This window comes from Salmo salar, chromosome ssa16 (assembly GCF_905237065.1).
Source record: "Salmo salar chromosome ssa16, Ssal_v3.1, whole genome shotgun sequence".
In the NCBI taxonomy this organism is placed as follows: Eukaryota; Metazoa; Chordata; class Actinopteri; order Salmoniformes; family Salmonidae; genus Salmo; species Salmo salar.
Window position 1 is genome coordinate 71,962,839 of NC_059457.1, and position 13,800 is coordinate 71,976,638.

Genomic DNA, 13,800 nt, shown 5'->3' on the forward strand with positions numbered 1-13,800 from the left:
ATCTCCCCTCTTTCTACGTTTCAACCTTTGAAATCGCTGGCATGTGCGGTGCCGTTTTGACAAGTGTTTTCCGCTAACTGCATTATGGAATGAACATTCACACGTAGCCTACTGCCTTGTGTGCATTGCTGCGCTTAGAATGTAAAGAAATAATAGTTGATCAACATTTTAAGCTAAATGTTCTGATCTGTCGCATGAGCCTCATTTCTTTTGAACGTTTTTTGGGATGTATCCTAGGCCTACTGGTTGTATGAATTTGTGATTTATCAACCCACAACTGTCCCAGAGTCTGTTTGGGGTTGGCTATTTCTTTCTCGCACAGAACAAACTTTTCTTCTATGTGAAATAGTAAATTGACGTAGGCTTGTGATTTTGCTGTCGTTGGCTGAGGAAAAATACATGTGGACAGTGATTCTAACATCTTCAAATTGCGCATCGGAATTCGTTAAGGACACAAGCCATTGCATCCTTGAGTCTAAATGGGATTTCTGGAATTCAGAGCACTGTGGGGTGGATGCCCTAATCGGGTTACGCACCCAATGCATATTGGTCCGGCAAATGTAATAAATGTCCGGTAAATTTAAAATGCTGACTGATCGTTACTATGGCGACCTGCAGGAGCTGAAGACTTGCCACGCCCTCGAGATGGAACAACTCCGCGCCAAACTGTCAGACAGCCATGTCAGAGGTATACGGACTCACACACACACACACACACACAAGCAATTGGAATATTCTTCAACATAAAAATATTTTCTCTTTCCGTCAATTTATCATTTTCCTCTAATCTCTTCCACACAGAGCTGACGAGAGTGCGCCTGGAGGCTGCCAGACAGTTGGAGGTATGAATGATGATAGTGAATGAATTAGGTTCTGTGAATCGAAGTTCTGTTAAGTTTCTAGTGGGAGTAGGTTTGCTAATGTGATGTGAACAGGTGGAGGTGGAGCATAGGATGTGGTGTCACTCTGAGGAGCTGCAGACCAGAATGACCATGATCCAGAACCTGGAGAGACAACTGGCTGCCGTGGCTGACGCACACAACATGGAGCTACGCTCACACACTATGAAGGTAAACACACACACACTGGAGAAACACACTCGCAGCAAGTGCGTACAGTTGAAGTCGGAAGTTTACGTACACCTTAGCTAAATGCATTTAAACTCAGTTTTTCACAATTCCTGAAATTTAATCCTAGAAAAAAATGCCTGTCTCAGGTTAGTTAGGATCACCAGTTTATTTTAAGAATGTGAAATGTCAGAATTATAGTAGAGAATGATTTATCAGCTTTTATTTCTTTCATCACATTCCCAGTGGGTCAGAAGTTTACATACACTCAATTAGTATTTGGTAGCCTTGCCTTTAAATTGTTTAACTTGGGTCAAACATTTCGGGTAGCCTTCCACAAGCTTCCCACAATAAGTTGGGTGAATTTTGACCCATTCCTCCTGACAGAGCTGGTGTAACTGAGTCAGGTTTGTAGGCCTCCTTGCTCGCACATGCTTTTTCAGTTCTGCCCACACATTTTCTACGGGATTGAGGTTAGGGCTTTGATGGGCACTCCAATACCTTGACTTTGTTGTCCTTAAGCCATTTTGCCACAACTTTGGAAGTATGCTTTGGGCCTTTGTCCATTTGGAAGACCCTTTTACGACCAAGCTTTAATTTCCTGACTGATGTCTTGAGATGTTGCTTCAATATATCCACATCATTTTCCTCCCTCATGATACCATCTATTTTGGGAAGTGCATCAGTCCCTCCTGCAGCAAAGCACCCCCACAACATGATGTTGCCACCCCTGTGCTTCACGGTTGGGATGGTGTTCTTTGGCTTGCAAGCCTCCCCCTTTTTCCTCCAAACATAACGATGGTCATTATGGCCAAACAGTTATATATTTGTTTCATCAGACCAGAGGACATTTCTCCAAAAAGTACAATCTTTGCCCCCATGTGCAGTTGCAAACCGTAGTCTGGCTTTTTTTTGGAGCAGTGGCTTCTTCCTTGCTGAGCTGCCTTTCAGGTTATGTCGATATAGATCTCGTTTTACTGTGGATATAGATACTTTTGTACCGGTTTCCTCCAACATCTTCAAGGTCCTTTGCTGTTGTTCTGGGATTGATTTGCATTTTTCGCGCCAAAGTACGTTCATCTCTAGGAGACAGAACGCGTCTCCTGCGTGAGAGTAATGACGGCTGCGTGTTCCCATGGTGTTTATACTTGCGTACTATTGTTTGTACAGTGGAACGTGGTACCTTCAGGTGTTTGGAAATTGCTCCCAAGGATGAACCAGACTTGTGGAGGTCTACAATTGTTTTTTTGAGGTCTTGGCCGGTTTCTTTTGATTTTTTCATGATGTCAAGCAAAGAGGCACTGAGTTTGAACGTAGGCCTTGAAATACATCCGCAGGTACACCTCCAATTGACTCAAATGATGTCAGAAACTTCTAAAGCCATGACTTAATTTTCTGGAATTTTCCAAGCTGTTTAAAGGCACAGTGAACTTAGTCTATGTAAACTTCTGACCCACTGGAATTGTGATACAGTGAAATAATCTGTCTGTAAACAATTGTTGGAAAAATAATTTGGGTCATGCGTACAGTAGATGTCGTCACCGACTTGCCAAAACTATAGTTTGTTTACAAGAAATTTGTGGAGTGGTTGAAAAGAGTTTTAATGACGCTAAGTGTATGTAAACTTCAACTGTACAAACATTGTGTGAGTATGTGTGACAGCGTAATGAGTGTTGCCACATGTTGACCCTGAATGAATGTAAGTTGACCCGGATGTTTTTAGCTGAAGCAGAGCTTTGCTGAGGAGCTGGGTGTGAAACTAGCAGAGGAACGTAAGGAGGAGAGGGAGCGAGTGATGGAGGAGATGACCTTGAGGAGAGCGGAGGAGGTGCGGAGGCTCAGACAGGAGGTCCAGGAGGAGGAGGAGGCACCAGTCTCTGCAATGAGAGAGGAGCTGGAGAGAGGGAATGCGGAGGAAAGGAGCGCTCTGGAGAAAGGGATTGAGGAGGCGAGAGCGGCGCTCAGGAGTCTACAAGCCTCACTGGACAACGACCAGAGTAAGTACATGAAAAGGTTTCATGTAGTTCAACAACTCCCTTATTCTCCTGTCACTTCTGTATGGTCTTTGCCCTTTGTGTCTCACATGTCTCTCCCCCAGACCCCCAAGCGGTGGCAGTGAGACAGAGACTAGAGTCCCAGTACGAAGCTGAGCTGGCCAGGGCCAAGTCCAACATGGCTGCTGAGGTCAAGGAGCTGACTGCTCTCCTTCAGGAGCAGGGAGACCAGACGCTAATCCAAGCCCAGGACAGGTGGGACCTGGCTGGGGTAAAACACCCAAAGAGACGGGGGGGGTCTGGAGTTTAATGCAGTGCGTTTCATATAATACCAGAGATTCTCACGAGCTAGTGAAAGTTTGCCCCATAGTAAACAAATGCATTCACAGAGCGAGTTAACGCTCTGTATCTGTCCTTCCGTCTCGAAATGAATCTGGCTGACCTGTTCTGCATGCGTGTAGGTTCCAGGAGGAGAGGGGGGAGTTGGAGCAACGTCTGGCCCAGCAGGGTGAGGTTTCTCTGGGGGAGCTGAGTAAGGAACACATGGCCGCCATGGAACTCCTGAAAACCACGCTACTGACCAACCATACGAAGAACATGGACACACTACGAACCAATCACAAAGCAGAACTGGAGTCCTTGTTGGCCAATCACAAGGCTGAGCTCAAAGCAATGGCAACGGAGATCGCAACAAAACACAAGGAGGAGCTTGTTGTCTTGGAAACCAGCCTTGAATCAAAACGCATGGCAGAGCTCGATCGCCTGGAGGCAGTCCTACAGGAAACCAATCAGGCTCAGCTAGAGGCACAGGAGGCGGAGTTAGAACACCGGCATCAGGAAGAGATGGAGGAGCTGGAGAAGAGGATGCTGGGTAATATGGACACACTGGAGACCACGTACCTGAGGGAGATCCAGGTGAGAACATACACACACACTGTTTTAAATCTTTTATATCTATATTCTACATTTCACATCTATTTTATCTTAATGTTCCCATATCTCAGACTCTGCGCTATCAGAAGTCTGCGCTTGAGGCGGAGCATATGCAGGAAGTGGAGTGTGATGGGTTGGAGCAGCAGTCCATCAGGGAGGAGCTGAGGAAGAAGCTGGCTCAGCTTCACATGGAGAAGTTTAGCGCCATGGCAACAGAGCTCAGCCAAACCCACCAGGTGAGACAACAAAGTGGTCATTTGATGTCAAGGAAAGATGCAAATTCGCCACAGTAAAAAAAAAAAAAAAAAATGGTCTTGTATATTCATTAGACAATTCTGTTCGCTCTTTCTTGCTCTCTCTCAGAATGAGTTGACAATCCAGAAAGAGGCCTTAGAAACTGAACACCACATGGCTCTGGAGAACCTCAGGAAAAAGGTACTCAACCCTCCATCTCTTGGCTGGTCTGTCCATTAATCTGAGCATCTGTCCATCCATTCAGGTGTGTTTGATCTGGTTGTGTCTGTCCCAAGGTCTTGGAGTTGGCGCAACAGCACTGCACCGCCTTAGAGGAGCTTTCACACACCTACACCTCAGAGACACAGCAACTCAACACACAGCATCAGCAGCAGCTTCAGGTCTGACACACTTACACACCATCCCAGAACATCCCATTCCCCTTCTCAGTAGTCTTAATGCTGACTGTGTCTCTAATGGCATGTAAAAGCGAAGGGATTACTCTCTCTCATTGTGCGTTCACGCACTGTATTTGACGAGGGGTCGTGTGTGTGTAGGAGCTAAAGAGGGCGTCTGCGAGAGAGCTACAGGCGTGTCGCCGGGAGCTGGAGGAGTCGTCGTCACGGCAACGGCTGCACTTCCTGGAAGAGGTTGAGCTTCTGAAGGCCCAAGCAGAGGAGAGACTTCAGCACAAGATCATCCAACTGAAGGTGAGAGGAGGAGAGATATGGAGGGAGGGATGACGGGTGGAGGAAGAGGAATGAACTTGCTGTCTGACAGGCTAGAGGAAATATTCATCGTATTGCTTGAAGCCACCAAATCCGAAGAGGAAGAGAGAGGGTGGGGGAAACCGTGTGAGGTCTTCATCAGGCCTAAACATTGCAATGAACTATACAGGAACATGTGTAACAGTGGTGGGTGTCTTTTAGGATACATTTGGGTTGAACGCATTGTTGTGCATCTGACTAGTTATCCCCTTCCCCTGTCTTGATGTCACAGTAGTCTGCCATTGTGCTCTGTGTGTAGATCACTGAGAAACTGAATTCTGACAGATTATGTTATATAATGGGGCTGGATTTTGGAGGTCTGTCTCTTTCTGTGTGTGTGTGTGTGTGTGTGTGTGTGTGTGTGTGCGCATGTATGCGTGTACACCACAGCAAGGCTAGGGTTAGCCCATGCTTGGTCAGTGTCCCATGAGATTTACACAACCATCCTTTGTTCATATAGGACGGTGTGTGTTTTTCGTATCGGTGGTATCTGTATGTGTATATTTCTGTGGGTGTGTGTTACTGCCACGTGAACAGTGGCTAAATGGGATGGATTTGAGCTTTTGATCCTCTGATGCAGAAGGTTTTATTTTGTACACTTAAAAAAATAATTATGCATTTGGGCTGAGCGAGAGCTAGCAGTCTGTTAGTCAGTCTGAATCAGCTTGGGAGTTTTTGGTTGCAGTTTTAACATTGGAAAGGGAGAGCTGTTACCTAATAACCTTGGTGTGAGTTTTAGAACAAGCTCTAGAACAGAAGTGCTGTCTGTCTGGCAGTCTGGACAGCATTACCAGCATCTCTTTCCTCTGAAGGTGGAGTTTGAGGAGCAGAAGGAGGCGGAGCTAGCAGAACAGAGGCAGAGCTTCAGGTCTGAGCATGAGCAGAAGGAACAAAGTTACACCGACAAGATGAGCCAGCTCACTGCACAACTGCTACAGCTGGACACCGTGGTCTCACAGGTAAGCCACACACACCAGAGTATTTGAGCGTGCCCATTATGACTGGAGCGCGGAGCGACATTCCCAAAGGCTGGAGCGTCTGCCTTTTTCCCCGGTCCAACTTCACTCCACTAGCATTTACTTCACCAGCTCAGGGCATGCACGGCCCAGCATGCATTTGTAAGTCTACTTGTGTGCAGCTATAGCCCCTTGCTTTAGCTACGGTCTGTTTGCTGAATATTTTCATAAACAAACTGATAAAACACAGGTGCAAAATCAAGGTGCCTTCTTAAGATGAGGAGCAATAGAGGGGAGTGCGGCGATGTAACGTTAGTGTCCACAAATAAAGTAATTGTAGAATATGAGAAAGCATGATGGTATACTTACTACGTGCACATGCTAAAAGAATAAAGTAAGTGGGTAGATATCGAAGTGTCACTGTAGCAAAGTATTTATAAACAAAGAATCGGATCTCTTAAATGTTTCATTCATCATACAATCGACCATAATTGATTTTGGCCAAATATGCCTGGCATGTTCCCATGTTCAAGGAGCTTTGTTTTGATTGGGTTATTTTACCTAAAAACCTCTAGGACTACAGTTGAAGTCGGAAGTTTACGTACACTTAGGTTGGAGTCATTAACTTGTTTTTCAACCACTCCACAAATGTTTTGTTTACAAACTATAGTTTTGGCAAGTCGGTTTGGACATCTACTTTGTACATGACACAAGTAATTTTTCCAACAATTGTTTACAGACAGATTATTTCACTTATAATTCACTGTATCACAATTCCAGTGGGTCAGAAGGCCATGGTGGCGAAGTAAATACAATATAGCAGGTAGAACACTGGAAGGTAGATTTGCAGTGGAAGAACGTGCAAAGTAGAAATAGAAATAATCGGGTGCAAAGGAGCTAAATAAATACAGTAGGGGAAGAGGTAGTTGTTTGGGCTAAATTATAGATGGGCTATGTACAGGTGCAGTAATCTATGAGCTGCTCTGACAGCTAGTGAGGGAGATAAGTGTTTCCGGTTTTAGAGATTTTTGTAGTTCGTTCCAGTCATTGGCAGCAGAGAACTGGAAGGAGAGGCGGCCGAAGCAGGAATTGGGTTTGGGTGTGACCAGAGCGATATACCTGCTGGAGCGCATGCTACAGGTGGGTGCTGCTATGGTGACCAGCGAGCTAAGGGGGAACTTTACTTAGCAGGGTCTTGTAGATGACCTGGAGCCAGTGGGTTTGGCGACGAGTATGAAGCGAGGGCCAGCCAACGAGAGAGTACAGGTCGCAGTGGTGGGTAGTATATGGGGCTTTGGTGACAAAACGGATGGCACTGTGATAGACTGCATCCAATTAATTGAATAGGGTATTGGAGGCTATTTTGTAAATGACGTCGTCGAGGATCGGTAGGATGGTTAGTTTTATGAAGGTATGTTTGGCAGCATGAGTAAAAGATGCTTTGTTGCGAAATAGGAAGCCAATCCTAGATTTAACTTTGGATTGGAGATGTTTGTGAGTCTGGAAGAGGAGTTTACAGTCTAACCAGACACCTAGATTTTTGTGGTTGTCCACATATTCTAAGTCAGAACCGTCCAGAGTAGTGATGCTGGACGGGCGGGCAGGTGCGAGCACCTTGTGAAGATGCTGGAGGAAACCGGTACAAAAGTATCCACAGTAAAACGAGTCCTATATCGACATAACCTGAAAGGCCGCTCAGCAAGGAAGAAGCCACTGCTCCAAAACCGCCATAAAAAAAGCCAGACTACGGTTTGCAACTGCACATCGGGACAAAGATCATACTTTTTGGAGAAATGTCCTCTGGTCTGATGAAACAAAAATAGAACTGTTTAGCCATAAGGACCATCGTTATGTTTGGAGGAAAAAGGGGGAGGCTTGCAAGCCAAAGAACACCATCCCAACCGTGACGCACGGGGGTGGCAGCGTCATGTTGTGGGGGTGCTTTGCTGTAGGAGGGACTGGTGCACTTCACAAAATAGATGGCATCATGAGGAAGGATATATTGAAGCAACATCTCAAGACATCAGTCAGGAAGTGAAAGCTTGGTCGCAAATGGGTCTTCCAAATGGACAATGACCCCAAGCATATTTGTGATCATAACTGACCTAAGACAGGGAATTGTTACAAGGGTTAAATGTCAGGAATTGTGAAACTGAGTTTAAATGTATTTGGCTAAGGTGTGTGTAAACTTCTGATTTTCAACTGTACCTATAGAAAAGTAAAAACTCTGCATCCCCAGTGGATATTCTCTGCTGCTGGCCTGCTCTCCAGACACCATCGTATGAGCCTGAAACCACAGACCGGCCAAACTCGCCTTTCTAAAATGAAGTCACTAATAAGTCCTTTTTATTTAATTCTATGTAAGTCACAGCCTACCTGCACTATTTCTACACTATACTGATTTAATACGCTTTACGTCCATACAAGCCTTTTGTGTTGCACTAGAAAATGGTTCTCAATGCATTTCCTTGTAGGCTATAGCCTTAATAATTCATTTCCCTTCCTTCTTTGATTCCCTGTCTGTCTCCTGACCTATTTAGAGTGTTTATATGCTGTTTAATATGACATGTAGTCTATTTGAAATTATGAGTGCTTCTTAATTCACCTTTTCATGTTTATTATAATACTTTTCATTCAAATCATATGGTTTCGTTTCAAAACCAAATGGTAGGTCCAGGTAGTCACAAAAATAAATGGTGTTGGTTAAATAGGGATTTTAATGAAGGGAGCAAATCGTTTTTTTCCCCCTGTGAGTGCAGAGCGGTTTTCAGCGGGAGGAAAGGACATGGTGCTCCAGAGCGGTTTTCAGCGGGAGGAAAGGACATGGTGCGCCAGAGTGGTTTTTAGCGGGAGGAAAGGGCAGAGCGGTTTTTAGCTGGTAGGAAAGGACATGGTGCGCCAGAGTGGTTTTTAGCGGGAGGAAAGGGCAGAGCGGTTTTTAGCTGGTAGGAAAGGACATGGTGCGCCAGAGCGGTTTTTAGCGGGAGGAAAGGGCAGAGCGGTTTTTAGCGGTAGGAAAGGACATGGTGCGCCGGAGCGGTTTTTAGCGGGAGGAAAGGGCAGAGCGGTTTTTAGCGGTAGGAAAGGACATGGTGCGCGTGGAGCGCCAGCATGAGCTCAGAGTGGGATTTCCAATCGCTCAACCACCACTCGCATACTCTGACACACACACACACACTACACACTGTTAGTATGACATTAATTCTGTGGGCAAGACCAGACAAGCCCAACTATCAACAGACCGAGGGAGGGGGGCACAAAGGGAGAAGGAGTGGAGAGGAAACAGGAAAATGAGAGTATGGGAGAGAAGATGGTGATATATAAGAGTAGAGGAGACAGAGGGAAGAGGATGATTGTGGTGGGAGACTTGCAGGAGGAGAATAAAAAGAGGATGATTGTGGTGGGAGACTTGCAGGAGGAGAATAAAAAGAGGATGATTGTGGTGGGAGACTTGCAGGAGGAGAATAAAAAGAGGATGTTTTTTTTATCACTCTTAACATCTAGAAACCCACTCTCACAGCCCTGTGGCTCTTCTAAAGGGATTATCTTCCTCATTAATCTCAATACTAATCCCGTGTGTGTTCTTTCTGGCGTGCACACACTCTGCTGTCTGGCTGTGAATCTCGAATCTCTCATCATGCATAATGGCATTTCAGTTACATGCACATTTGTCCATTTGTTTATTCAAAAATGATTTTCATCCATTCATCCATCCATTCCTCCCAGTATGTTCATCAGTCCAGAGTTCCCAAGCTAACCATGACCGTCAGTCCAGAGTTCCCAAGCTAACCATGACCGTCAGTCCAGAGTTCCCAAGCTAACCATGACCGTCAGTCCAGAGTTCCCAAGCTAACCATGACCGTCAGTCCAGAGTTCCCAAGCTAACCATGACCGTCAGTCCTGCTTTCTATCCAACCTTATTCACAGAGACAATTCCCCCCCCAGGGGTGTGGGTGTGGGTGTTTCAATAGTGTTTGTTCCATGGATCAGGTAGTGTGGGGTATTTGTGCTCCAACAACTACCCCCCCACCCCCCCTTCCTTAATCTTAAGGGATATGGGGGGGACTGTTGCTAAGGCAACTAGTGTTGGTTGTTAGATGGAGGGAGAAAGAGAGGGAAGAAATTGTAAGAGAACGAGCGAGACTGCGGAAGAGATGGAGAGAGGAGCCAAGTAAAAGCTTTGGGAAGGAGAGGTAAAGGGATTGAGAGAGACGGGGGAGAGGGAAGAAATAGGAGGTAAAAGGAGGGAGGGAGTTCAGATTTCAACTCCCTCCCACTAAATGTGTGTGTTGAAGCAGAGAGTTGCTGCCTGCCAGGCACGCAGGATTACACCATTGTTTGTGTAGCTCTACGTTTGTGTGTGAGAGTGCTTCCTGGAAGGCTAAACAGGCAAATCTTAAACTAATGCTGACTGAAAATGGAGACTGTCCATTTCTCTTTCTCTGATTGGACATTACAAGACACATGGTTCTGCTTTTGGTCCTGTTATGTAAAGGGAGTGTGACGTTGAATGTAACTGTGGTACCTATGACTGGGAGGACAATTCTTTGATCACGTCTAGTGATGACTGGTTTCCTGTCTCTGGTTTCTCTTCTCTCTGGCTCTCAGCTGCACACTGAGGTGTGTGTCTGTCTGTGTCTGTCTGTCTTTGTATCAGTACTGCTGTGCTATGACACTTCTCTCTCTCTGTCTCTCTCTAGCTGCGAGCGGAGGTGGGTAATCTACAGGGGGAGCTGGAGGGGAAGAGATCAGAGATGGAGACCCTGGATACACTCCTTCAACGGCGAGAACGAGAGAGTCAGGAGGGAGGCAACCTCCTCAACATGCTTACTGAGGACCTACACACTGCCAAGGAGGAGAGGTGAGGCTGTCTGGATGAATGTAGGCCTGACAATGATCAGCTAGAGTGTGTATGCTTCATAAAAATAAAAAATAAAAGCCTTCTTTTTTTTAATGCAGTGATTTTGTTGGTCTCGTCTCACTTTCACCTCTGATCCCTAGGCACACTCTCCAGTCAGCCAATGAGAGGCTGAGGAAGGTTCTGATTGAGGTGGTTCTGAGCACCATGGCAATGGAGGAGCTAATTGGCCGCCGGGTCAACGCCTGTGTCGGGGTCAGAGGTCATGATCAGGGTGAAAGGCCAGGAGAGGAAACAACCAATCAGGAGACAGGTGGGTGGCATCTAACAACTGGACCTGTGTCCTTGATACATTTATGACAGGAAGTGAACAAGTACACACTTGGGAAGAAAGGACTGATAACTGTGTGTAATACCTGATCTGTCTCCTCTTTCTGTAGCAGACATGTCGACAGGCGATCTAGATCTCTCTCAGCGTGTGTGTGAGAGCCTTCTACTGGTAGAGTCCCAAACAAACTCTGGAAGAGAGGAAGCAGCCCTGGGAGCCTGCAGCCAACTACGCCATTCTGTGAACACACTCCTGGAGCTCCTCACACGCGCTAGCACACAGGTAACACACACACTAGCTTGTCGGCATGCAGAGTCATCGCTTAATTCACAGTGAACGCTTGAGAGGTTAGTGGGGGGTCAACACAACATTCTATGTGTTGAATTTGCATGAAGCTCAGCCACTGATCTTTGTGTTCCTCTGTCTGTCTCGCTCTCTCTAGTTGGAGGAGTCTTGTTCTGTCCATCTGTCTCTGGAAGAGAGATTTTCCCAGGGCCGTTCAGACTCCTCCCAGATGCTGCTCCAACACCAGATCGTATTGGATCAGCTGGACCAGGAAGCGGGGATAAAGAGCAAGCTCCAGCTGGAGCTCCACAAGGCTGAGGGTCTGTAGAGATACTGTGTGTGTCTCCATGTGTTTTTAGAATCTTTGTAAAAACAGTGTGATATTCATGTATCTGTGTGTATCCTGTCTTTGTGTAGGTCTGTTGGAGGGCTATGTGGCTGAGAAGGCAACTCTGGAAGAATCTCTACAACAAAAGGAGGCTCAGGAAGAACGGCTTGTTGAGGAGCTGGAGGGCCTCCGGGCGCAGCTGCACCAGATGGATGGCCTCACGGCGGAGCTGGAGGGCCTCAGGGTGCAGCTGCACCAGAAGGAAGGCCTCACCTCTGAGCTGGAGGACCTCAGGGTGCAGTTACAGGAGCTCAGCGAGGAGCACAGTCTCCTCCAGCGCCAGAAGGTCCATCTCACCGCCGGACTGGGAGAGAGAGAAAAGGGTGAGGAAGGGGATAGATTGATAAATTGTGGTTTAAGCTAAACTGGGGTTGATCATGTTGCACATGTTTTGTGTACACGTTAAGTCCTGTTCTTAGTTGTGTGTTCTCCCTGTAGGGTCCTGTCAGAGTATAGAGGGGGGCACAGGTTTGTCCCTCAGAGTCCTGTGTGTGTTTGTGCGTTTTATAAACTGCCCCGTCTCATTTCTTATACGGAGTCCAAGGCATGGGGATTAGTGTGTGTGTGTGAGTCGATTTATGCAGTATGGTTTTTTTGTGTGGTTGTATTTGTTTGCTATGACTTGTGGCCAAGTATTTTTTTTGTTTGTTTCCTGACCAATTCTATACTTACCCTTATCTATAGGAAGTGCATGTTTGGAAGGATTGTGTGTGTGTTCCTAACCACCTGTGTGTGTGTGAGTGAAGGCCTCCTCGTTGAGGCAGATCGTCTGGCCCAGGAGAGGCTGTGTGTGCAGCGGCAGGCGGAGAAAGACCGCAGCTCACTGTCTCTGCGCCTCAGGGCTCTGGAGACCGAGCTAGAGGACCAGGAGAACCAGGGCCTCACGGCGGAGCAGCAGCACAGGGCTCAATCAGAGGACCTCCAGCAGCGCATCCAGGCCCTCGAGAAACAGCTCAAACACAACAGGCAGTTTATAGACGTAAGTGTCACGCTGTGGGGAAATGTATGGATGTGTAAAACACACACTTGCCCACACAAGTTTATCTCCAGGAGCAGGCAGTGGAGCGGGAGCATGAGAGAGATGATTTCCAACAAGAGATCAGAAGTCTGGAGGCTCAGCTCAGACAGCCAGCAAGACACACTGCTGGGGCCTGCAAGGGCCAGCGGGTAAGACACACACACACATCCTTACCTTAGTGTATTGGTGTGTGTTAAGTCTTTAATACTGCAGTGTTTAGTCAAGACAATATCTGATGAGTCATTATAGATATTGAATGTTTCTAATGTTTGAGTTCCTGCTCCTGAATGGACCTGTTGCTGACTTTTTGTTTAATTTCATGGAATGCTCTAGATTGAGGACTTGGTTCTGCAGGTATGGAATCTCACCAGTGACTTTTAAAGCTACACCTCGACTCCCCTGCATGCGCCTACCGTGTCTGTGTTGTGATCACACCTGCGCCGCCGCGTCTCTCTCCTTTTCATCTCTCCATCCCCCTTTTCTCCATCTCGCTCTATCATCCTCCCTTCCATCCCTCTGTGCTGTGTGTTGCTGCTCTGTCTCATGGCTTCAGTAGTTGTAGTGGCTGCAGACCCGGAATGGCTTTAGTAAACCCGGCGTACAGCTTAACATGGGAAACCCCATAGTACCCCCGGCAACTGGAGCCCTGACAACCGACATTACCCCCCCTGTGGTTCTTTCTCAGGTGGAGAGCCTTCAAGCCCTCATCAGGGACAAGACAGAAGACCACACCTCCCTGCTGGCAGCCAATCAACAGGTCCAGCTCGAGGTTGCTGAGCGCAATGAGGAGATTGACAAGCTGGCTGGGCGAATTAGGGAGCTGGAACAGGCGTTGCTAAGCAGCTCCGAGAGCAGCAGAGCTGTCAGTCAACTGGAGCAGGAGCTGCACAGAACTCGGCAGAGAGAAGAGGAGCTCACACAGGTAAACTCTATATCTCTCTCACCCTCTCTCACCCTCTCTCACTCTCTCTC

At 46.9% G+C, this 13,800-nt stretch overlaps 1 protein-coding gene across 11 annotated transcripts in view; it reads left to right on the top strand.

Annotated features, from left to right (window-relative positions):
• Positions 1 to 13,800, top strand: part of LOC106574571 (pericentrin) — a 47,996-nt gene that overhangs the window by 15,075 nt on the left and 19,121 nt on the right. For 8 of the 11 annotated variants that reach the window (XR_006759812.1, XM_045697686.1, XM_045697687.1 and 5 more), the window contains 20 exons: positions 619 to 688; positions 802 to 842; positions 936 to 1,070; positions 2,791 to 3,064; positions 3,166 to 3,316; positions 3,523 to 3,976; positions 4,066 to 4,230; positions 4,358 to 4,429; positions 4,525 to 4,629; positions 4,786 to 4,938; positions 5,808 to 5,954; positions 10,652 to 10,812; positions 10,953 to 11,122; positions 11,250 to 11,419; positions 11,580 to 11,742; positions 11,840 to 12,133; positions 12,557 to 12,789; positions 12,861 to 12,977; positions 13,162 to 13,182; positions 13,514 to 13,750. Coding sequence is in view for 10 of the 11 variants with exons in the window: in XM_045697686.1 (XP_045553642.1) it covers positions 619 to 688; positions 802 to 842; positions 936 to 1,070; positions 2,791 to 3,064; positions 3,166 to 3,316; positions 3,523 to 3,976; positions 4,066 to 4,230; positions 4,358 to 4,429; positions 4,525 to 4,629; positions 4,786 to 4,938; positions 5,808 to 5,954; positions 10,652 to 10,812; positions 10,953 to 11,122; positions 11,250 to 11,419; positions 11,580 to 11,742; positions 11,840 to 12,133; positions 12,557 to 12,789; positions 12,861 to 12,977; positions 13,162 to 13,182; positions 13,514 to 13,750 (3,333 nt within the window). In the remaining variant the exon portion in view is untranslated. The remainder of the gene's footprint in view (positions 1 to 618; positions 689 to 801; positions 843 to 935; positions 1,071 to 2,790; positions 3,065 to 3,165; positions 3,317 to 3,522; positions 3,977 to 4,065; positions 4,231 to 4,357; positions 4,430 to 4,524; positions 4,630 to 4,785; positions 4,939 to 5,807; positions 5,955 to 10,651; positions 10,813 to 10,952; positions 11,123 to 11,249; positions 11,420 to 11,579; positions 11,743 to 11,839; positions 12,134 to 12,556; positions 12,790 to 12,860; positions 12,978 to 13,161; positions 13,183 to 13,513; positions 13,751 to 13,800) is intronic. The other 3 variants (XM_045697690.1, XM_045697695.1, XM_045697688.1) reach the window with 2 other exon arrangements.